Source organism: Schistosoma haematobium, chromosome 1 (genome assembly GCF_000699445.3).
Source record: "Schistosoma haematobium chromosome 1, whole genome shotgun sequence".
Taxonomy (NCBI): Eukaryota; Metazoa; Platyhelminthes; class Trematoda; order Strigeidida; family Schistosomatidae; genus Schistosoma; species Schistosoma haematobium.
Window position 1 is genome coordinate 44,597,423 of NC_067196.1, and position 26,286 is coordinate 44,623,708.

At 30.8% G+C, this 26,286-nt stretch overlaps 1 protein-coding gene across 1 annotated transcript in view; it reads right to left on the minus strand.

The window, feature by feature from the left end:
* Positions 1-26,286, minus strand: part of MS3_00009924 (uncharacterized protein) — a 111,728-nt gene that overhangs the window by 29,176 nt on the left and 56,266 nt on the right. The window contains exons 6-8 of the mRNA XM_051218330.1: positions 24,809-25,009; positions 22,237-22,545; positions 9,126-9,317 (exon numbers count right to left, since the gene is read on the minus strand). Of these exons, the coding sequence (XP_051074182.1) occupies positions 9,126-9,317; positions 22,237-22,545; positions 24,809-25,009 (702 nt within the window). The remainder of the gene's footprint in view (positions 1-9,125; positions 9,318-22,236; positions 22,546-24,808; positions 25,010-26,286) is intronic.

A 26,286-nucleotide genomic window follows, 5' to 3' on the forward strand; every position in this document is an offset into this window, starting at 1 on the left:
AAATCATTTCATCTATTTCTCATTATAATTCATAATTATTTTATGAATGAATTATCTATAAAACAATGTCCATTATTTCAAATAACATAAAGAATACATAAAACAAATGAATTCTATTGAATATTTCAATATCTCTTGTTTACCATTTTGAAGTAAACGATTTATTTCAATGAAAAGGAAAGAATAATGATAATCATTGACAAAATGTTTATTGTTAATGTCATTGTTTATGTTTATTGTTTTAATTGATTTATACGTGTTGTTTACAGTTGATGAATGTTTTTGATTGTTTATTATGAAAGAAAATAAATAAATTGGATAACAGGGAACAAAATATTGAAACAGAATAAATTAGGCAAGAAGAAAAAAGTAACATAAATCTCTCTTTTCTTAATAGACAACTAACGGTAAGAAAATATTACTGTAATAAAATAAATATGCATCTAATTAAAAATGATAAACACTGGGGCAATTGATAATTTATGAGTTTTTATGCCAAATTTAATGGAAATGATTTTTCTTTTCTTTTTATGACTTACAGTGTGAATCTAGGAAGTGAGTTTCGTTCTTATTGACACTCATCAGATGTATAATTTACTATTTATCTGTTGGTGTTTAAATTGAGACATGAAAGTAGTATGTGTCAAATAACAACCTCTTTTGTTAATTAGTCTCAAATTCATTTTATCATGCAATCTTTTCTATCCACCTATATACGTATATTTTCCATATAACTATATATACGAATGTGAGCTTAAGCAAATGATTTCGTTGAAAAGAAAAATTTCTTCGCTGAATTCTCTTTTAATTATTCAATGACACTATGGGTTATTTTAATTATCTAAATAACAAAATCTCTCTAAAATCATTCTACTAGACTAATTATCTTGCTCATCACTGCTCATAGTATTAAAGTCATCACTGATTAGTCATTCTGGAATTTTTTTAAATTACTTAAAATCAAATTACCTAAACATATACAGAAAAGATGATGAGATGGTGAAGATTTGTAGCTCAGGTGGACGAGTTTGATGGAGTTTTGTTCTCTGAGCTGGATGGTTTGGTCGTGTATCATTAGGTGTACTATTTTTCTTCCACTTTGCTCAGCTATTCGACATCCTAATGGGCAGTTGATTGGAGGTCCTTATCTTACACTTGTTGGTAGAACATGCTGGCGAAAACAAACGTGGAGAAAATATAGTTGTTCTCGAATGGAAGCCTGCCTTTTGGCGAAATTCTCCCATTTTCGAACAACGAGAAACGTATTACGCTCGTATGATTTTGAGATGGAGATGATTTGTAGCTCAGGTAGATGATTTTGATGGAGTTTTGTTCTCAACTCAGAACAACACTCCATCAAAAACAGAAAAGTTATTTATTCTTTTGAAATAATCTTCAAGAATAATTTCCTTCAGTGGAATAAAATGAAGCACCAATACTACAGAAAGTCTGCTGAAAGTTTAGTGCTCTATTTTTGCTTGTTTATCTATTTTCAACATAACCAGGTGATGTTAAGTACGCGGAAATTCTATGAAAAAGAAGTGTCCCAATGTATGTTAATCTTACACACCCTACTGAAATATCCGTATAGTATTTTTTTACATTACATCATCTAATGACTATAAAGAGAATTATTTGAAATCAAAGAGCATTGAACAGCTATTTCTTTATAGCATGCGTTTCATTAGTAATGCGGATTCACGAATATCAAGACTTTCACTGAAATTTGCTACATTTAGGTCAATTACTAAAACCGACCAGCAATCAGCACATTGTTTAACACTAATAGTGCTCTACCACACGGTGTTTTGCACCAAACAAGTTTCTTTTGACTGATAGATTATAACAGAATTATACGTCATCAAAATTCAGTACTCAGATAACATTATAAATAAATAATATATTTGTAATATCAGATGACATTACTTTCACTTTTCAATTACCAACGTATTAGATTTTGATAAATCCAGACATAAGCATTATCAAATTTTTTGATATCTCTATCTTTTTTCAGTCGTTATATGTGCGTAATAAACAATGAGATATTCATCATAATTGTCTACTTGGAGTGTTTTGATTTATTAACCACACAGATATTGTTTTGTCTCACGTGCCTGGAATAAAGTGGTAATAACATCAACATGTTTTTTTGCTAGCCTCCTGACGAGTGTATATCCTCTAGATTAATTTCGATATATATGTTCATCGTTGTATATTATTATTATTATTACTATCATTATTATTATTATTATTATGTTGCGTCAGTTTTGCTTTAGAACTAAACAACAAAGGTTGAGTGTATTTTATATAGTTCGAGAAAAAAGTCAGCTGAATTCAAATCGGGAACTTTCAGAGACTGGACATCTATTCCAACACAGCTCGTCGCTTTTCAGTAGTGCTCACCTATGACTGCAAATGAAGTTTAAATCAAGATTTTAGATTCTCACAAAAGGGAGCCGATAGGTTGTTGTTTTAACCCGATAGCTCGAATTTTCTATTTTTAGTACGAAATTTAAATATTAACAATTCGCTCTTACGAAAAGACGTCGAGGAATTGTAATAACCAAAAGTCATTTAACAAACTGCATAACTGAGCAATACTAGGTGATTAAAGCTGAGAAATGCAAAGAACTAAATGAATAGTGTTAATTTTAAGTTTGATCCCTTTCTGAATCTTCATTTAACAATTATAAAGACTTCTGGAGTAAAAATAAGCTATCTAGTGTTTCTTAGCGCTTACTAATTTTCTAATCGATATCATTCTGTAATCAAATTATTTTGGATTGAAGAAGTGCTCTTTAGCTCTCAGTCTTTTTTGTGTATACCTTTCTGTATGTATATATTACAACCTTAGAAGCTTCTGTTAAGTTACGTGAAGATCACATGAGAACAGCTTTACTTCAGCAAAATCACATCATCTTGATCAAGATTTTATTATACAATAGGGAAACGATAATTCATCTTATCTATATATTATCCTATCAATGACTTTATGTTTGGTAATATGGCATTATATATTTAATCAGTCTTTTGATTATTAAGGTGTGAATAAAAAAAAGTGTCTCGTTCTATACTTGAAAAACCATTAAAAATAAAAATTTTCCCACAAATTTGAAAAGTGTATCGTTTCTGTTCTGTTTTCCAATTGAAACTCTTAAACTATTGCTGCTTCCTTAACGTTTTGTAGTTTTCAACCAGTTTGTAAGCGTTTCTGTTGAAATATATACTCTCTTAATGAGGTTCCGTATATACCACACCTTAATATAGTTTCAATGCTACCTTTGAGATATTATGTAATCACTTTGGTGTCAACGAAAGGAACGTAATCGGAAACGCAACAACACAATGAAATTAAGATATTTCTCTGTGCCTCAACCCAGCTCACTAGAGAAAGAAAACCAGAGTCAACACGGAATATATAAAACTCCGCAAGCATGCCGAAAGAACGAGTATCAAGCACTCAACTCATGTGCAATATATACAATATAAAAATGTCTTTGAAAAGCTCCACAAAATAACGTACAAAAAGAGAAAACGAACCAAAGACGTTTATTATCCTTCCAACTGGGAAACACGAGGTAATAGTGGACGCTTTTAGTGTGAACATAAGAGATTAAGTTTCCACACTTTATGATCACAATTATATTTGGTATGATGATGTAATAATGTGATCAAGCCCCAGTAAGAGTTTAAATAGAGAGGATATAATGTTACTAAGGCAAAGAAAAATTTATTACTGTTTCTTTTTGGACACATAGATCTGGTTTTAGACGTTTGATCGCAATTGGTTAGGAAAATTCCAAAATATTGAAGCTTGCTTTTTTATTAATCACCTTGAAAAACTTCAGAGTATCCACTCGATGTCCTGTATCAAGGAGATGTCTCGGAATGGCATGGCTGAATGCTTTTAATCCACTTAAGCTTTGAACTTTTGGAATATGTTCTTTGAATTGAACACAAGCTCTTCGTTCTGTTTTATCGATGTAACTGCTTACGCACAAACATGTGAATTTGTGAACATAGTCGGTGGCAACATGGGATTGATACCTACCGATCTTTGGTTGTGCTAAAGAACATGTCACTGTGGACATAACAATCATTTTAGCTCCAGGATAAGTTCTTGTCAATGCAGTTCTTCGTCTCATGTTCATTGACCCTGTAACATAATCACTTTTAAATTTCAGTTGGATAAAAATAGGTTTTTTGTTTAATGTAGTTTCTTTGGGTTCTTTATCTTCACATTTTGCACATTTCTCTATAAATTTTAATGGGTATCCGTTGTTCATTAAACACCTTTTGATATTCACTAGCGCCTCTTCTAGTGTATCGGCTGTATATATTCTTTCTGTTCTGTGTAATGGTGTTTTAACAAGTGTCTATGTAACTGAGTAACCAAAAGCTATTGAAATCGAGACAAATCCCATTCCATGTATCTTCCTCAAAAAAACTGAACGTTAGACGACGCCAACCTCCCTTCACTTTATTGCGATGTCGATAAAATGGAATTTATTCTCATTTTGACCTTCCATTATAAACTGGATATTTTTATGGGCTTCACTTTAGAGTTTCAGCAGATTTGTTGCATGTTGTTGATTATTACATACGATAATGGGGTAGTCAACAAACTTCGAATAATATACCATTTCTCTAAACGCTCTTTTGATCTTGGTTGTCTTGAGATTAACCATGAAACTATCTGCTAGGGTAGAATCTATCGGACTTCCTATTGCTACAACATCAGTTCATTGGTATATGACATTATTGAACTGCAATTGAAAATCTTTTGGACATATCGTTTACAATCGTTTGAGTTCTGATGCTGGTAGAAGTAGGATGTCAGAATGCTGGCAAATTCGTTTTTATAAGTATGTCAATATCTGTAATAACTTTGATTTTAAAAAATACTATAGGTTGTAAGAACCTAACGAAATCAAATGTGTTCATATTATTCTGCCCCAATCTCGTTTTTTGTTCTCTTTAAGACAATAAAGGGAACCATGTGTATAAAAGATATATTCATGTATAAGTTCACTTGGTATTGTTTACTTGAATTTTCCTATTGAGGTTTAGGACAGCAAATGATCAGTCTCTTATTGGCATATGTACATACTGTGAGTATCGCCTCGATGTTGCCTTAATTTACAAGCATTATAAGCAAAGTTGGATAACGCTTTGCTGCTTGGAGCGAACGATATTGCGTTCGAGTCTCAGAATGAATATCAACTTTAAAATGCAGGCACACCCAGCTGACAAGTTCCAAATAGAACGAAACGCGTATCCTGGATTCCACCGCCAGCCATCTTTGCTGATATTCATATATATTTGTTTTTCATTTATCATGATCCATATCAACAGTACTCTGAAATCCAAGACATTTTTCACGCTTCTGTTGACGACTAGTTTGTGTAGGAGATCTAGTCTTCAACAGAAGCGTGAAAGAGGTCTTCGATTTCATTCCAAAAGTGGGACATATAAACTGAAATGGGGAACGGATAATACACTTAAATGTTGTAACAATCAAATTAAAAATTAAGTTAAATATTTTTTTCTATTTTCTTCTTTGATTGATCTGATCATCTTTTTTTTCCCTAACTTTAAATATTCCTTCTATGTTTCTATGATTTGTTCTAAAGAATATTCTGTCAATGTTTTTTTATAGAATACAATAGTAAGATTATAATTAGAACAGTATTTCACACTACATAGGGAAATGTTACAATTTAATACTTAAATATTTATTTGTGGATTGTTTTAGTCTGTCATTTTAATAAAAGCAGCACTATTTACAGAACAATCAAATTCTATACCAATATGAACAGATAATCAATTGTTGACGAGAGCAGAATTAATATAATTGTTTATATTGAAATGTATACTGTAGAAAAATATATACCGCCTGAATATATTTTTTTGACCGACACTTTTATCTATATTTCTTTATCCATTAACATATTCAACGGTTGAATAAGTAATTATTCAAATGGGATGAAATTTGTTTTATTATATATAGTTAGAAATATGAATTAACATTGCCTACAATCATTATTATATAATTTGACTTATTAACCAAATCTAACAATTGGTCAGCATCAATTGCAGTAATAACGCTTCCAAGTTTTTCATTTGCTGTATATATACATTAGGTACATTAAATAAATAAAAAGACACTCTTATCGTCTTTGAATTCTACTAATTTGAGATACTCATTAAGTTATGAAAAAATAATCAATATCATGTCTATTCACTAATGCTGTCTGCATGCTATCAACTGGTATACCATCAGATTACTTAATTAAGTAAACTATGACAATGGTCAATCATTTGCTAGATTTTAGATGGCTAGAAGTAAGACGAAGCTATGTATACATGCTTTATTTCCTTCTACATACATCTTACTGTCTAGTGCCTTCTGATTAAATAGTTTTTTGATTGACGTTTTACTCTGAGGAACGTATACTTCGCCAGTGATTATTACTTTTAAATCAGTAACAAATTAAAGTTAAAAATTAACATAAATGTTTGAATTTTGATCTTCAAGTCAGATGGAATATTCTATAATTCCTGAAGTCCTTTTTATTCTAGACGAATTAGATAAAAATACATTGGTTTCTGGGATTTTTGTTGAATTGGAAACAAAAGCAAAGTCTTTTGTTAGTTTTCAGTCAGAAATGCGTAATAAATATTTTCCATTATTTACAGATGAATGTCAAACCTGAAATATACATTCATAGTATGTATTTCTACAAGTACTTGCCACTATACTGGTTATTTAAATATTTTAGATGTGAATAAAATTCATGGAAATTATTGTGTATATTTCCAACACCAAATATTTCTAACAAATCACTTGCCAATTATTTTAATTTGTCAATATTTATGATATTGATTGTGCTTGTTTCGAAACCCAAAATGTACAAAACTGAGATATTTTTCAGTTTGAGTTGTGTGGAAATTTTTGGGAATTAATCCAGCTCTATAAATCATGCTGCCATTCATTATTATCAAAGTTAAATAATCGGTTTGAACAGCATTAAAACATGGTTTGAAAACTATACATCACCAGTATATTTTTGAGTTCAAAAACATTTCAAATATTTGATATCTGTTTGTTTCAGCGTATTGTTTTTTCAAGGAATAGTTTCGTCATTATATTGGATATTCGACTGAAGATATAAAACAATTTTTCACTGCAAAGCTTTTTAAAATATTTGAATGATAGATGGAGCTGATTAGACGTATTCATTCAGAGTTAGATTTGTTGATGAATGTATGCTATTAGTCGAGGTTCGCCTTGATTGTCAGACGGACTTATTTCTATATTTATGAGTTATGGGTATGTTTCGCTTGGAGATTTCTAATAACACTTTCTATTTATCTTTTGTTTTCTCACTCATGTTGCTGGTTGGTCTGGAGCATACGAAGTGTGACAACCAATATCAGAATCGGATAACTGGTCAACACACCATTAAATCAGTTAACAAATATCTAACCCATCTTTCATTGTGATTTGATCATATGTGTTTTCTAATTATTACCTCTTATATATCATTCAGTAAATGTTAATTATTTTGGAAAATAAATTATAGCAACAAAGAAAATTCCCGAGAATTAAAATGTGAATATAATTGGGTGCTATTTTCGCACATTTATTTTAGTTGCTACAAGCTTTCTTTTCGATTCGAATGGATTATTATATCATTTTGGACTAACAATCTGACTATTTGCGATTACGAATTCTGTGATTATTTCACTGACTTAACATAATTAGCGCTTTTAATCGATTTTATTATAAACGGAGTAGATCAATTTCACATTTAACCCTTGGTTCTTAAATACTTTTAAATAAATTGCTTTTTTTGATGACTACTTACACGAAGCCACGACCATAAATATTGCGTAACAACAGATTTCACACTGTAGTTAAGACCAGTTTCCTATACATTGTCAGCTATTATTGTTTGAATAATCAGAGGAAAAACATTTACTTAACTTTTGTAGTAGAATTACATGTTTTATCTACTCATTCTTCAAAATGTAGTTTTCACTAAATATACAATCTGAATAGGAATTATATCAGATTAGTTATGAAATAATCTATCAAAATCTAGATTTTCTAGATACATAAATGTGTTGAAACCGAGGTTTAAGGTTAATGATATTTATAGTCATTAAAAAGAAGTAGAACAATAATCATGTCTACCATTTCTTTCTGGATAGACATTATTTAAATGGATTGTTATTCATAGCGCAGTTGGATAAACTTTGTCTGCATAAAGAATAGTCACACTGAAGTATCAGTTTGTTAAATCTTGGTATGTTGGAATATTTTCGATCTAATTTTAATTACTGACTATTAAATGTTTCATATTTCTTTGTTATCAGTCAGCCAGTCAGTAACAACGTAGAACTTCGTACGTACGTACATCAGTTCGAGTTGCCACACCACATTGGCACAGAGATGCAGTTGCCGATTCAAATCCCGTAGTGGTAGAAGCGGTAAGAGTATAAGCAGTAATCAGAAAGATTAGGGTTTGAAGATGTTATTTAAAGAGTACAATCCAGTGAAATAAATTTGAAAAGAGAAAAAGGGGACATGACAAATTCAGAAAATTAGAATTTGGGAGAACACAAAGAGTGGATGCACCTGCGCCATTGCAAACGATTTTGAGCCATGTCATTCAGGGTCTCTAACCATCGGTTGCTATCATCTCGCGGTCCCCAACCAAGTAGTCTACACCTACCAACACGGCTCAGTTCACTTGTCAGTGACTTTTTTTAACACGTCAAAAATTTCTTTGTTATAGGTTCATCTTTGCAATAGACAGTGATGCTATTATGCAGACCACCATTACAATCTTAGAATTTAAACGGCTTTGCTAAGAGAATAATACACTAGCAAAAGTATTCACCTGAGCTACAAATCTTCTCTACCATCTGAAAACTATAATACTTCTGTATTACTGTTCAGTGAATGCATAAATCAGCAAAACTAACAAAAGTTCTCTTTCCCAACTATCTAATGACAATAGAATGTTTAAAAAAACATGATAATTTTAAAGTATAAAACACAAGCTTATTTCCTTAAAACAAATATGTTTGATTTATGGTAAATGTTAAAAACTTACCATTCATTCTTGGAGAGAAAGATGATGGTGAAACTCTAGATGGTAGATATTGATGTTTTACAATTGAAGATTTTCGAAATCCTTCAGAATAACGCCCTGGACTTGAACCTCCTGAACCAGTTAAATTAGAATCATTTGGTTGATCAAAACGTGGTACATCCAATGAAAAACTTTTTGTAGATAATAATGGATCTGTTCGTGTATATATTTATATGAATAAAAGAGAATATAGACAATGTTTAATTGTATATATTTTGCTTTGAAATATTTCGTTTATAAAAACTATCAGGAAAGTTAACATCATTTTTTCTATAAAACGGTTACATGTGAATAAAAAAAATCAATAATGAGGTACTCATTGATTTTCTTTCAAATGTTGCCATATTTTTTTTAACTATCTATATATATCAGTATATGAAGTAATAATCCGGAAAACACCTTAAGAATTTATTTAGGTTTCGTAAAAGAAAAAAAGATTCTGTTATGTCTCACCAGAAAAATTTGAGTTTTATTTCTGATATCTAATGTGTTTAGATATGCTTCATCTTTCTGCACAAAATAATATCAAAGAATGAAAGTCTGATTATCTTGTTAACCAAATATGAATAACCATAACAGTAATAAAGGCCAGTTGATAACGCTTAGTATGTTGTTTTTTCCCACAATATGAATTTATTTCTCTGTCAGTGAATGAATGAACAATACTTCAATAAACTTATGTTCATATTATGTTATTTGGTTAATAAACATAGTCACTAAGAAATGTGATTTTATACAACCACTTCTTAAACATTAAACCGAATGATTGTAAGGTGTAAGGTTAAGTTACTTGGACATTTAGTACTGAAGTGTCACTTAGAGACATATTTTAATTAGATTAGATAAATCTAACCTCTGAGAACATATCAATGAATTTCAGCTTGAAGATATTTATTAATTAAAAGTGTGAAAAACATGAAGCCTCGTGATTATTAAATTTAGTTCAGGAGAAATGTATATTACCGCCGAATTGAAAGTATAGCACACCATCGATCGATTTAAAATATGCCTTTTTGATTCTAAAGTTATTTTTCAGGCAATCAATAAAGAATCTGGATAAAACAAGTGTTTTACATCAGAACTATTGAAATCTGTTAGCGTATAGTAGTTTTAAGCAGTATATTATTTTTCCAAGGTTAACTATTAACATTTTCATCTTAATATTCTGTAAATCATTGTCTAACCACATTGTTTTTGTTGCGAAAGAACAGCCTACATGTAGTTTTTCAGATTATTATAGTTATAAATAAATGAATGGAAGAATCCACTGCTTACAAGGTCATATTTAAGTTGTCTAAAAAAATCAGAAGTCATAAATACACATTGTTATCTATTTTAACATGTTCACTTCACCAAATAGCTTATTATTATTATTCAGTGAACTATTAGTGAAAATAGTTATTTTTAAAGAGTTTACTATGACCAAAGTAAATTGGTAGGAAAATCTAATTGATTCATATATTAATTTCAATGTATAAGACCATGAGTCAGTTGAAGCTAGACCACCATGGAAAACCTGGAAGCACTGGACGGCCGTTTCGGCCTATTGTAAAACTCCTCAGCAGTGCTCATCCACGGCCTCGTCTCCTGCGAGATTCGAACCCAGAACCTACTGGGTTTCGCGCGCGAGCACTCAACCACTAGACCACTGAGCCGGCATCCAACGGTGTTAATGTCTAACTTCACGAAATTGAGCGACACATCCACAAAACCCATCTGATATTAATCAACATATGCTCACTAGTGACTGGCTTCAAGAGGTATTTCCTGGAGTTCTAGTGAGAAGTAGTGACCAGTGGAGTTCAACCAGGTCTGTTGTGAGTTAGTAACTCACTGAAGACAATTGTAGATGTGTTGCTCAATTTTGTGGATTATATGAAGTTAGACATTAACACCGTTGCATGACTCATGATCTTAGCCATTGTAATTAATATCCACAAAAACCATGTAATATTGATTCATATATTACTAAAAGTCTATATAAAATTCATCATTTTATACGTTTAACGCAAACGTTTTCAGTCTATGATTACGAAATGAAGTTTTCCTTATCATTCTAAGCGTTCCTTACTCTGTACAAAGTAATTCTATTGTGATGTTCGTGTGATGTATGATACAAAGCATTTATTTATTTTTTTGTTTGAATTCTATACATAATACTCGAAAGTAGCCTCGAAAGATTCTGGTTGTTTCATCTTTCTATATTATGTTTAAACTGCTGATTTTATATTGACAACTTTAGTACATAGGTTCAGCTAAAAACTAACATAACCAAATTATTTATTGAAGACTTATGCCTTACAAAATCTCATATCAAAAGTCAGTATATCTCACAATCCCAGTTAACTGTATCTTTTTGTTCCGATTTACACATACTACTTCTTGAAATTAAAACATATCAGTAGCACAATATTTATTCTATGATTATTTGGAAAATAAACATCATAAATTCAAAATTCAAACTATATTGTTTTAAATGTATATTGCTTGCTAAACTCTTAAAACGGAAAAGAGATCAGATCAAAATGTTTATTTACAACAACATTTGATCTTATCACGCCTTGATCAATATATATCAATGTTCTGTTTTTTTTTCAAAAAATAAAAACTTGGTTTTCTTAACTAGTCACATGATTTAATAAATTACCTTCAATACAATATAAACATTCTCATGTAATTCAGTTTTTATTTGTTCGATATATTTTGTAGAAGAAAAAGATATTTGTGAATGGTTAGAAAAGAATTTTCATGATAAATAACTGACCAACTGGAGAATAATTATGAACCATTAAGCCTGAAACGATTGGGATGAATTATATATCATAATGAAAATTACCTAAATGAATGAAAATGTTTCCATTCTAAATTTTAACTATATAATGAATATTAAGCTTTGTGTATAAATGTTCTAAACATTTATGGTGATTATGAAAAGAGTATTGATATTTATGAAACCATATTCTAACGTTTTCATTGTCGATAAGACTATAATTTATGAACGATCTATGAGCGACGCTAAAGTGACTTCGAGAGTGTCTAGTAATAACTAGGACCGAATGAGGGTTATAAACCAATGTGAGGAATTAGAATTATGATTTACAATTGATGGTTAAGGTTGGGAATTAGATTTAAGTTTTTCATCACGAACTGACATCAGCTATAATGCTAAAACGCTATTTAGCTAAATGGATGAGTGAATTTAGCACCAAAATTCAATACATGCTATCTTATACCTGATTGACTCGTCTATAAATTACAGTCTCGCTTCATTGTCCTCAACAATGTTGAGTCTTTTCAAATTATAAAAGATAATCATTCAGATCCAGTGGTATAGTGACTACATTTCTATTTACATGCTAGCCACTTCAGTTAATCAATATTTTGCTGAAATTATGTGAACCAAGTGATGTGTTATATATTTGTAATATCTCAATGAGATGGAATATCAGATTCTTGACGTTTCTTGCCACAATGACATTTCTACAGATAATAAAATAAGTAATTAAACCAAATCAACACAAATTTAACTAGTAACATAAGATTATCCATCCCTTGTTTAATATTTAATAAGTGTGCAATTTCTAGCAGTTTTTGGCAATTTTTCCGTCGATTAAATAGGTTGTCACTGAGCATAAAGGTATAATTATTTTATTGAATATTTCATCTCAAGCATCTGAAATTACAGTGAACACTTCAGTGTAGCGCATTCTAACAGGCCGAATGAAAAATACAAATGAAGTTAAAATGTAGGCTCGAAATTGAATTCCTAGTGAAAATTATAGTGATATTAAACAGTAAAACACCAGATGAACAAAAATACGCTTGAAAATGCTGGATTCTACACATCTATTGAGTACTGAAAACGAATATATAACCTCTGCCAAATAGTACAGAGGAAAAAACAAGTATTCATTCCAAAATAGAACAAATATGATCTTGTTGATAGTATATCATCTAGGTCAAAAAGGAGGAAAGATATGGTTCAATTCATGTATTTATGATTTGGCTATAAAAATTAAAATATTTAATGTTTTCAATATTATTTTGAAGGTTGTTAAAAATAGCTATACTTGTAAATTCACTTAGTGTTGTCTGCTTGTATCTCAACATAGTTATTTAGGACAGCAATTGATCAGTTTGTTATTGGCATGTGTCCATATTGTGCGTATGCCTCGATATTGCCTGAAGTCACAAGCTTTATAAGCAAAGATCGATAGTTGCTGGCAGTTGAATCCAGGAAACGCGTTTCGTCCTATTTAGTTCTTGTCAACTGGATGTACCTGCATCTCAGAGTTTATGTTCATTCATGGACTCGGACTAAGTAACATTCACTTCAAACGCCATCACGTTATCTACTTCGCTATTGAGTCCTGATAGCCACCTAATTGTGCAATGGGGTGAAGTTTAGATTTACTTGTTATTGTTTGCTCGTATTTTTTCACTGGCCAAATGAATAACGCAATAGCGTTTGAAGCGAACGATACAGGGTTCGAGTCCCAGGGTGAACCTCAACTCTGAGATGCAGGTACATCCAGTAGGCGAGTCCCAAATAGGACGAAACGCGAGTCCTGGACTCCACTGCCAGCCATTATACATCTTTGCTTATAAAGCTGTACTTTTTTCGAAATATAAAACAAATGAGGTACATGTACTATTTTATAATAAATATATTTTTAAATGTGACAAATTTAAACCAGTTTTGTAAATGATAGATATATAACTAGGGAATAAATATTTAAATGAGGATATCCAATGGCTGAACTGTTGAACGATATGTATTCCAAATGTTTGCATAAGCTATTTTTATATTCGCAGTAATAAATTTTTTTAACTAAATGTTGAATACATGTAAAAATGTAATATTTTAAAGCAATTTGTTGCGCAATCAATATTTAAAAAGTCAAGGAAACAACAAATTGTTTGAAAAGTTAATTTCGTCTAACAAATGTACTTTTCAGTCGACATTTTAGCTTCTTTCACTCTCAAAGTTTCTAGTGTTGTCAATTTCTATTTGTAAATGTTGAATCGCAGCTGAATTTATGTGAAATCTTTTTATATTTTAAACTACGTATTCGTGTTGTAGAAATTATTTAGTTGAAAATATATTTATACTCTTTGATATGGTGAGAAACGCTGATTTTTATACACTTGCTGTGTTGATAGAAAGAACATCTTAACTGAACCAGTTACCTTGCGACTCAGTAGTATATAAATGACTGGTAATGTTTCTAATGTTGAATGCCTGAACTTATTTAATATTTATCAGATTGCTGATTGGAAATACCAATAACTTTTATCTCCTGGATGTGAATGTATGTTCATGTGAAAAAATGGCACTCGGCACGATATGTTCTGTTTTATTGTTTCCAGTAATTATATGAGCTTTATTGTTTGAAAATTTAAAATAGAATAAGTGATGTATTTTATTATCCTGTTAATTATCATTTCAACAATTGAATTATCGCTGCAATAGACGAATAGTTTTGACCTTAAAATCATGAATTCAATTGGTCTAAACTAACCCAGAAAACTCGGAAATCCTGGACATGTGTTTCGTATTATTTGCTTAATCCGTTAGTATAAGAGCCCCACTAGTATGTTAAGTAATTTTATTTCATATATTAGTTTGAATATCAGTGTGTGCGCTATTCATATAGAGTATTTTAAAAAAACCTATTATTCAAAACTAAATATTATTTTGTAAGCAATGATGGATAGTGCCTAGCAGTGGAATCCAGGACGCGCGTTTCGTTCTATTTGGGACTCGTCAGCAGGATATACCTGCATCTCAGAGTTGGGAAGATACAAGCCAAACAATACCGAGTGAATTTAAATTCACCCCACTGCACAAGCAAGTGGCTATCAGGAGTCAGTAGCGAAGCGGATAACGTGATGTCGTTTAAAGCTAATGGCACTGGGTTCGAGTCTCAGAGTGAACATCAACTCTGAGATGCATGTACATCCAGCTGACGAGTCCTAAATAGGACGAAACGCACGTCCTGGATTCCACTGCTAGCCACTATCCATCATTGCCTACAAAAAGCTTGTGACTTCAGGCAATATCGAGGCATACGCACAATATGGACACATGCCAATAACAAACTGATCAATTGCAGTCTTAAACCCCAATGGGAAGATACAAGCCAAACAATACCAAGTGAATTTAAATATTATTTTGTCTTCTCGCCAGTACTGAAGAATAAAGCTGAATGAAGAAAATGAACAAACAGATAAGAAACACTAATAAACGCGACTGAAAAAGAATTGAATCATTACGGAATTTTGTGTAAACACAATTAACTGGTTGGTGATTTCTTAAATTTCATTACTACGCTATATGTTCTCTTCTGCCTGACAAAATTACGTTTTAGCAAACCGCTTTTTGCTAAACGAAAATTAATGAACAGCTTCAAGGTATAATATGGTGAAGCTTGAGTTAATTATGAATATTATGTAATAAAAAATGGCCATTTTATGAATGTCAATAATAGTAGCACCAAATGATCTTTTGTTTATGTCTACTGAATGCATTTGCGTGATAATGAATTAGGCTAACACTGATGTGTAAAAATGTTTACTACATTGAAATAATTCAGATAGTCTTCAATGAAAACAATGTTTGAAGTAATTCTGTTTAAGAAGAATTTAACTAAGAAACACTTATTTACAAATTTATTTTGTTTTGTTTTTCTGATGTTGTCTGTAGGTAAACCAAATAACTAATTAATATGAAACAGATGAGTTATTTAGGTTATTGGTTTTAAAATGTCGTTGTTTAACATCACTTTGTGCCTATATTTTCATTTATATGTTCACTTCACTTAAGGCTTTTTTGATTAATAAATTGTTATTAGCAGCATTATGTAATGATATCTGACTGATTACTCACAAAATATCTGCTTAATGTTACAGAATTGCTTGATTTAAGAATAAATTATATCAGTGATGTTTGTTGATTGTGACCTTCTTACATTATCACATTTGTAAACTGCGGTATGTGCTATTTATATGAAGATTATGTAAAATGTTATTTTAATCATTGTAAGTAAAATCTGTATGCAGAAGTATAATGAAATCTATTATCTATTTTCGATATTAGATAAATCTATATTTCCTTATGTTTCACTTCCCGTTCGGATCAAATTCTCTATATCCGTGTGTAATAGTTGGAAAAAGGTGTTATGCTCACTCATTGGAAGGTCATGTATTATCTTGAATGAGGACCTTATAACTATTCTTATTAGGAATAAAGAATTTTCAGCGAAGAAAATGTTATTTTCGACGATATAATTTCTGCCTGGCTATCTAAAGGAGTATACAAATCACTCTACAGTTCAGCTCTCGAACACATGGTCAATTTGGGTCACATATCACCACATGAATATTCACTCAAAAGCAACAAGTTCAAATTGAAAAGAACTAACCGGAAAAATGTATGGATAAAGGATTTATGCCCAGTAGAGACTATAATAATTCAGTATTTCAAACTTGAACTCTGTGTACAGATGAATCATGCTTAATGCCTTATTCACCCATGATCTTAGCACACCTCCAAATTTTAGAAATTTTAATGACTAATTATTACTTCCAAACTGACAACATAATTTAAGCACTTGATTACTCCACTAAATGATGCAATCCCCTTTTATTCAATACTTGGAAACTTTAACTACATTGAAATATCATCTTTCTATTTGTAAATTACTATACTAAATCCTTGAAGTTTTCAATGATCTTCACTATTTATCAAACAGTATTTCATTTTCATTGACCTCTACATGAATAAGTTCAACTATTATTGATAATTTTTTAGAACTTTTTTCGTTTTTATTATAGACTATTACATATAAAAAAGTTATCTATAAAAATGATTGTATAACTTTAGAAAATGATCTCATCAACAAGAATGTTATGTTCGTTAAACTTGAATGCTACTACTGATTCGTCTTACTCGGAACGGAAAGAAGAATCAAGGATTCAGAGACTCGATAAGCTATACTGGTCCGTTGTCCCTGAATCAGCTAACTCGATCCAGAAGTCTTGGTAAGATGTAGAAAGTATATTCTGCAGACAACCAGAAGATACCAGATTCCTCAAGCAAACAAATCAAGCGTATTTATGCAAATATATATAATCGATATTGCCATGGAAGTTTTTAAACATTTAATCGATAAGTTCGTCAATCGACCATGTGCGTGGGTGATAGGAAATGCCCAAGCATACATCTGCATATAAGCTCAACAAAGATAAAATTACAAAATATGAGTTTTGGGGATCTAACGTCCCCAACAAAGAAAAAAACCTTCTTTACTAAAAGATCTTCATTCTTCTTTTTTTATTTTTAATAAATCAATAAATTTTTTATAAAACCTGTTCTATGGATAGGACATACATTACTCAAATCATCAAACTGCATCACAAGGCAAGCCCTAACTTGGAATTCTGAAGGAAAGCGGAAAAGAGGAAGGCCAAAGAACACATTACGTCGGTAAATAGAAGCAGATATGAAAAGGATGAGTAAAAACTGAAAGGAGCTGGAAAGGATTGCCCAGGACAGGGTTGGATGAAGAATGCTGGTGAGCGGCCTATGCTCGTTCACGAGGAGTAATCGGCGTAAGTAAGTAAGTAAGTGTTCAATAAATTATTCAATTTGATCCAATGAATTAATTATATTTTCAATAGATTTTTCTTAAATTCCATAATACTATCAATCAGTTAAAATTAATTCGTTTATAAATTAATCATAAAATAATACGAAATTACCTTAATCAAAAGTAGTATATTTTGTTTTTATTTAAATTAATTCATTTCAACTTAAACTAATTAAAACTGTCAATTAAAATGCTTTTTTTTCAATAAATCAATATATTGATTAAATATTTATCTATTTTGAATCATGTTTAGTAACAAAAGAAATAATAATAAACATAATTTGTATGGATAAATATTAGTTCATTGTAGATGAAGTTTCTTAGTAATGTTAGCAACAAAAGATAATATTAAAAAAAATATGATGATGAGTCGTCATACCATGGTAACCAATCGATTGTTTTTTTTGTATTTTTCTTTTTTTTTTGAAAATGAAAATGATTATTGCTAATTAGCAAAAAATTAACTTAAGAAGTTACAATCAAATCTGAATATTCTAGATAATCATTGATATGATGGAAAGGAAAGTCACTTTTAGATTGATTTACTCATTATGAGTTTTATTCAACATTACATTTAATCAAAACGGAAGTAATGTTGAACAAAGCTCATAATTATTAAATAAAACTTTGGCTTTTCGTTCCTGCATATCACCTCTCCTTTTTTTTGAAGATTGAGGGTTCAGAATTTTTTTTCACCCTGTCGCCAATTGTTATATCTTGTCGTTTGAATGCTACTTGTTATATCTGGTCATCGTAATTGTGTTTTGGGGTCAATAAATCTTCACTTATACCAGTCCTTGTGTTCTTATTTTCGCGTCGTGGGAATTGCGGAGGTCCCTTGTTCCGAGTATAAGTGATAAGCGTTTCCAACTTAATAATCAGCGAGGACCAGATATAACAAGTAGCATTCAAACGACAAGACATAACAACTATAAATCAATGAATATTGTAATTTACATGGTTTGTTTATTTATATAATTTATTATTCTCATAAATATTCCTATATGAACGTGTATACAGCTGAACTAGAGTTGTTAAAACCTTAAAACTGATATATATAAAATAGAGACTTATGAAGATAGCTCAATTTATTTAACATGAATTAATTAGAATTAAACGGTTTCAATTTTATTGATGATGTAGCATTTTCAAAATTTAGTTGAAAGTTATAAGAAGAGTAACAGATTATCAAGGTAGAACAAGTCATGAGGATAAATATCTCTAATTCAATAAAAAAAGTTTACGAAATTGAAGGAAAGATGCTTAACGCCATGAAAACTAGTAATTATATATTAGTTATCTAGATGATATCACTTCCTGAACTGATGTTTAATAAAAAGAAGATATTTAAATTGATAAAATATGTGTATCCGACAACAATAGATCACAAGTGATTGGAAACATTTCCAGCTCTTTGGAAATCTAAATTAAGAACAATACATCAGCGAACAATATTGTTTCCAGTTAGTCTGTTATCATGCTTCACTCTGATATGCATTGATATTTATGCAGGTATAGAAAAATATGAAACTAGGCTAATTTATGAGTCAATAATGACTATGAAATAGATTATGCAACTAAATGTAATTGGGTGAAAAATAAAAAAATTGACAGTGAGAAGTTGGTCTATTTTATTGATAATAGTAATAAAACAATAAAAGTTCCGATCAGCAGTTCAACTTTGGAATTAGCTCAAACTTGGATAAATAGACTTTAAAATAATAATCACATAACCTTATTAAGTCGAGTAGTAAGAAGTATGTAAATAATTAGATAATGAAGAATATAAATGGGAAAAGATGGAAAATGACATGCAAATACCTGATGTGAGAAATTAATAAAGTCGTTTATTAAGACATATCCGGTCAAGGAAGGGACAGAGGTGAAACGAATCTCCTGAGAAGACATTTACTAAGGTCGAAATCCCTATAGCTTCTGCTGTATATAAGAAACCGGGTCAAAGCACATTTGGAAATGACGAAGGTAAACGTTAGATCGATTGAAACGTTTTGGGTTTTTTACCATACGACTAAATGTGCCAATTTGGAATTGCTTATTGTTTTACCTGATCTTTTACAAACTAAGTAAAGAGATATTAACTCATTCGTTGGTTAAGTTACTTGTTAGTAATCCAAGTATAGCTATCTCAGCAGCTAATGTTGTAGATACTTCTCAAAGAGTCCGACTCCGGCAAATTATCCTTTGTTTGAGTAAACATCATCGGTATTTTAGAAACTGCTGATCTAAGATAAGTTGTATAAAATTTCCCTTAAGATGCTCCCACCAATCTATCATGCAGGACTTTGTTAGCCACATCCAAGTTGAATTAAAGTTTCAAGAATAGAGGTTTCTTTTGAGCGGCTCATATCTCCCTTGTAAACAAATACTTTTTTTAAAAGCTTTCAGGTAGCATTTTTCCGTCAGTATATTACTGTTAAACTCCATCTCCTTCTTTATAGTATCCTTTCAGCACAATTTTTCTATTCTTTTAGTAAGACATCAGATCAGATGTCAATATTGGTTGAAAATATATGATTTCCTTAAACGTCATAATGCCTGATGACAATCGAATTTAATTATTATTGTTCACTAACAATTGTTGACCTAATCTAGAATATGGTAATCGTTACCATTTTTGATAATATATTTGAACATTTTTTAATTGTCATTCTCCTATCTTATTTATTTGATGATTTACTTCGAATAACGTAAACTATAGGTTCAAATAAGGCGAAAAAAGGAACGTTTAATTAATGAAATTAATTCACTATATTTTAAGTCTCCTTATCCGCTGTAAATTATTCCCATAATTCTATATTAATAATTGAATTCATTAGTCGATTAAAGCTAGCCCACCATGGAAAATCAGGACGCACTGGACTGCTGTTTCGTTTTAGTATAGTACTCCTCAGCAGTGCGCGGGATTCGAAACCAGGACCTTCGGTCTTGAGCGCTGGCTCTTAACCTTCAGCCTGCTGAGTGGGCATCCAACAGTGTTAATGCCTAAATTCAACCAATTCACTTAATCAATTTCAGAGGTTTCTGTGTATTTACTGTTACTCAGATATAAATCTTAACAATAAGCAAACAGCCTATAATTAACAACTAACTACCACCGTAATAATAAGACAAATTATTTCACACATGAAAACACAGAAGTATGATTGCCGTCCGCTACTTTAGCAGACTACTTTTCTGTTCTTTTATGGACATTCATTATTACGTGATTGGCTTTTTGAGTTTAATTAATTGAAATAACTATAAAGTTAGATAATATGTGATGACTCATTTCTCTTTCCTATTTAATGTAAACGTTATATTGAGGAATAGACTGAGATTTAGACAATTTCATAAAAAGCTTCAACGTGACGCTTCTAAATGTTATAATTATTATATTCATTGTATAACAATATTGTGGAAGTATCTTAATCTTCGAATATTTCCTAATGATCTCTCTCAACCCATGTTGATCATATTTCATTGAGATCATGAATCGATCAATGTTAGATCACAATTGAAAACCTAGAAGCGCTGAACGGCTGTTTCGTTCTAGTGTCCAACTTTTCAGAAATGAGCATTCACAATCACGCATTCGGGACTCAAACTTAGGACTTCTGATCACGTGTGAACGCTCAACCTCTAGACCACTGAGACGGCATCTAACAGTATCATTGTCTAACTTCAACCAACCCACGATATTATGGGACCATCTTCTATTGTCTTCGGTGGGTAACTGCTTCACTTTACACGGTTGAAATCCATTGGTCACGGCTTTGCACTGGAACTCCGAGAACTATCTCTCAAGGTTAGTCATTAGTGATCACACGATAATTATCAGTGTGTGGTTGTGAAAATTGTAGTGTTTTTATTAAGATCATAAACTGATCAATGAATTACCATCATTAAAGAGTTCCATACTAGAAAGAAACGGCCGTCCATTGCTTCCAGGTTTTCAATCGTGATCTGACGTTGACCGATTTATGATCTCAATAAAATATGATTAACATAGGATGACTGTATTCAACTTCACAATACACTATCATTTATTAGGCCATTTAGATTGATTTTCATATTTTCTTCCCCATATTCATAATTATTCAGTTAATATTTGATTTTCAGCATCAAATAACAGTAGAACAACTGTAGCTTAGATTTATTATTTATACCTAATTTGTGTTAAATGCACAATTTTTCATGTCTCACTGTTCTGCACTCTTCAAACTTGTCGCTCAGTGATATCGATGGCTTTAAAAGAATGATATAATTGGTTACCATTTATTTTAGAATGAATAAATAGGTCAGTAATTTAAATATATGGATAAACGGGTCTTCTAACTGATTACTAATGTGTCCTTATTTCGAAATTGAAATTATTATAAAACTGTCTTATAAATACAATATGCAAATCATACATAACTTACTCTTTTTTGCTGTATCTTCTAAGTTTGTTGTTTGTGTAGGACACTGTGACATTACATCATTATAACATGGTTTACGACTTGCTGAACTTAAATTATAAGCATATTTTTGTGAGATTGTTGGATTTGAACTATTCCAACGTAAATAACTTGTATTATAAGTATTTTGTCCTTGATAATTATCATTTTCTTGTATATAATAGTTATTATTATTATTATTAACTCCTTCAGCATCATCATCTTCAGTTTCTTCCATTGACATCATCTTCATTCGATTGGATGCATTCATTTTTTCACGGGAATTTCTTATTGCTACAGAATGAAATAAGAGTAAATAAAATAAACATTTTCTTATACATGAACTATATACGTTCATACTTGTTGAATGTATCAATTATTACCATGAAAGAAAAAACAAACAACAACTAACAATCATCAGAATAAAGATTGATAAACACTAAAGAGTATGTAGGTTATTCCAAATGTTAATAATATTAAGTCACTTAGTTTAGTGATCAAATTGTCATTTTAAAAGATCTAAGATCATCTGAACAATTCAATCAATAAACAGCATTAAATATAAATATTTGAAGCAATTAACCATCATATTTTGTTTTGCTTTGACTGAATATAATTGCAAGTGTTCTTTAATTGGTAATTTGATTTAGGCTATAATTTTTTATCTAATGTCTATAGTAATGCACTTAAACTCTATCAAGCTCTTCGTTCAGATTTGGACGAGTATGTATAGAAATTAGTTACATTTATTCTATTGAATAGTAACTAAAAACAAGTATACGAAATTTGGTTTCATGAAATACTTTCGTTGTTGCATTTAAGATATTGGAATGTTTCGTTGATTTTCACATTTGAATCATTCAAGTCTGTAAATATTAATTTTGTATTGGTTTTTTAATCTTACCAGTGATGTTTGGGACTTCAATTAATCAGTCTCTTATTGGCATATGTGCACCCTGTACGAATTGCCTTGACATTGTCTAAAGTCATAAGCATTATAAGCAAATATGGGTGGTGGCTAGCAGCGGAATCCAGGACGCGTGATGTCGTCCGAGATGAACGGTACTTAGTTCGAGCCCCGGAGTGAAAGTCAACTTTGTGATGCAAGTACATCCAGATGACGAGTCCAAAAGGGGATGAAACATCCGTCCTGGATTCCACTACTAGCCACTACCCATCTTTGTTTATAAAGTCTGTGGACATGTGTAATATCTAATTGGAATTCTGACATTTAATTGTATGACTCAATCAGTTATACAAATATTAGCTGATACTGTTATAAATTGGAAACACCCATTTATATATTAAACATGTCCTTGTAATGAAATTAGATCTCTAAATCTTGTGAAAACCATGTTATTCAATCTACTTATTTTTCTTTCCGTGCTCTTTCTGATTAAATTATTCTGCTCATTTTAATAATTATTAAACTGAATTTGATCTGTTCATAGAAATATTGTTTAGTTTATCATAACTCATTATTAATTTGTTTGATAAATTGTTACTATTACTGACCGGCACATTAAAGGTTATCATTATAAAAATGATGTGTCAGTTATTATGCACAATTGTGGATGAATTGACCAATAAAAGAACTGAATTCATGTTTGAAATCACTGGTTTATTTTAAATTAATATCATTGAATGCTGTTTATTATTTTATTACTTTGTACATTGATATGAATGGATGTAAAAAAATGCAACTATAACAATTGAAAGATCATGGATAAGAAAGACATCAGAAAATGTTGTAGATGATATGAATTGAGAGTCTGTTACAATGCTGAAATTTTATCCACTTATCCATCTTTAACAATTGTCGTATTAAGAAAAATGAAAACAAGATTATCATAAAAACCTTACACCTTACAACTATTCATTTAAATCAAAGATGGGTAATGACTAGCAGTGGAATCCAGGACGCTCGTCTCTTTGTACTTGGGACTCACCATCTGGATGTACCCGTATCCCGGAATCAATGTTCACTCCGGGACTCGAACCTAGTACCGTTCGTTTCAAACGCTGTTACTTTATGCACTTAGCTACTGATTCCTGATGGCCACCTGCTTGTGCAATGGGGTGAAGTTATATTCACTTGGTGTTGTTTAATTGTATCTTCCCATTTTTATTTAGGACTTATAAAGCTTGTGACTTCAGGCAATATCGAGGCCGTCCGCACAGGATGCACATGTGCCAAAAAGAGACTAATCAATTGCAGTCCTAAATAAAAATTGGAAGATACAAGTAAACAACACCAAGTGAATATTCATTTAGAGCTTTCTGCTTCCAGTGAGAATAGGTGAACCCTTCAGTTAATGATGAAACTAAATCAAATAAAGAATCATAAAACATTTTAACAATCAAATATCTTGTATTTCATATTGTTCTCTTTTGATTTCCTTATTTTGTAATGACAACTATAAATTAATTTGAAAAAAAAGTAAGTCTGATTTCACTGTTCCAAAATAGTTTTCAGTACTGATCCTACAAAGTGGTATTTTTTCAATTATTACGTCTCATATAACCATAAATTGAAACCATTTTTAAATAAACATACCTGATGAAAATGATTTTGGATTATAACCTGGAAATAATTTTTGAGATTTTACTTCATCTGTACAAGTAAATGATTTCGGTTCACTTTCATAGCCATAATCGCCAGTAAAGGATGTTTGTGGATAATCTTCAGTAAGAAATCCTGGACTTTTCTGATTAGAACGCATGGTTTTCTGTCTAGGATTCATTCGTTTATGTTGTTCTAAAATATGAAGCAATAAACATGAATATAGAAACATATTGTAACTGTTTGACACTGAAGATGATAAACTAGTGAGATCTAATATAGTTTTTTCATCATTCAAAAATACATATACTTAAGAATAAAATTTACTGTTCTTATCATTAGTTGACAGCCTTTTGTTGTTTTCCCACTTTGTATCGTAGTATTCAAGCATTACGCAAGTATGCAATTCATGACTAAGTTTACTGATAGAAAATGATTACATCTGAAGAAATATATAAGATGAAAAATGTATAGCAATTCACTATTTACTTGATCTAATAGAACATATGCAGTAGCAGTTCGAACGCTTTGGTGCAAGTGACGGGGAATTAGTTAGGCATATTGAGGTCAAGGTCAAATTTAAATCCTTTTGTTAAATATTGAGTTGAATTCTTAAGTACCAAAGTACTGTTCTAGAAATATTCTATGACATCCATATACATGTCATCAGTACAAATATTAAAAGAGTCGATCAGAAAATATGAAGGAGTACTCGATGGTACGATGCAAAAGCACGTTCTTAGTTATATTTAATGCTGAAATAACTTGATTTTGAGTCGCATTAACTTACACACTTCAGTTTTGACAAGTTACTTAGGGATGTCCACTTTTTGAATGGTCCAAGCAAAATCCAAGTAAAAGTTCTTTCGATAAAGCCTGAATACTATGATAGTTGATTGGAGTCAAAAAATGTTTTCTCAAATTTATTCGATACAGTTTTCGATCCTGAAATGCTGGAACAGTGACAGTCTTTTTGATATAAAAATTCTACCGCTTAAGAACCACGTAGTATCGATCTAGTGTGCCTATCAGCTGATCATTGTGTACATTACTGACAACGAACAATCAGTGGGTTAATAAGTAACAATCTTACTAAATATATATTTCACGATCATTCACTTCAAAAATAAGTCAGTTTACATTTTCAAAAAAACGATTGTCATGTTGTTTTGCTAATTGCTTTTGTGTTTAATATCTTGTCACAAACCTGGTTTGTATACATTGTTAGACAAACGAATATTCAAAATCATTTGTTTCTTTCTTTTATATCGATTGTGTTAGCATTAATATAACTCAAACTGTGACTATAATGACTGTTATATCGGCCATATTTGTTTATGATTTCACTGTTATTACCTCCCAGTAATAGTTGTAATAGTGGTACGTAAATATGCACGAATGAGTTTGAAGTATACACAAAGAAATGAAAAAAACTTTTAAAGAAAATTAGGAGCAGGACATAAAGAAAATTC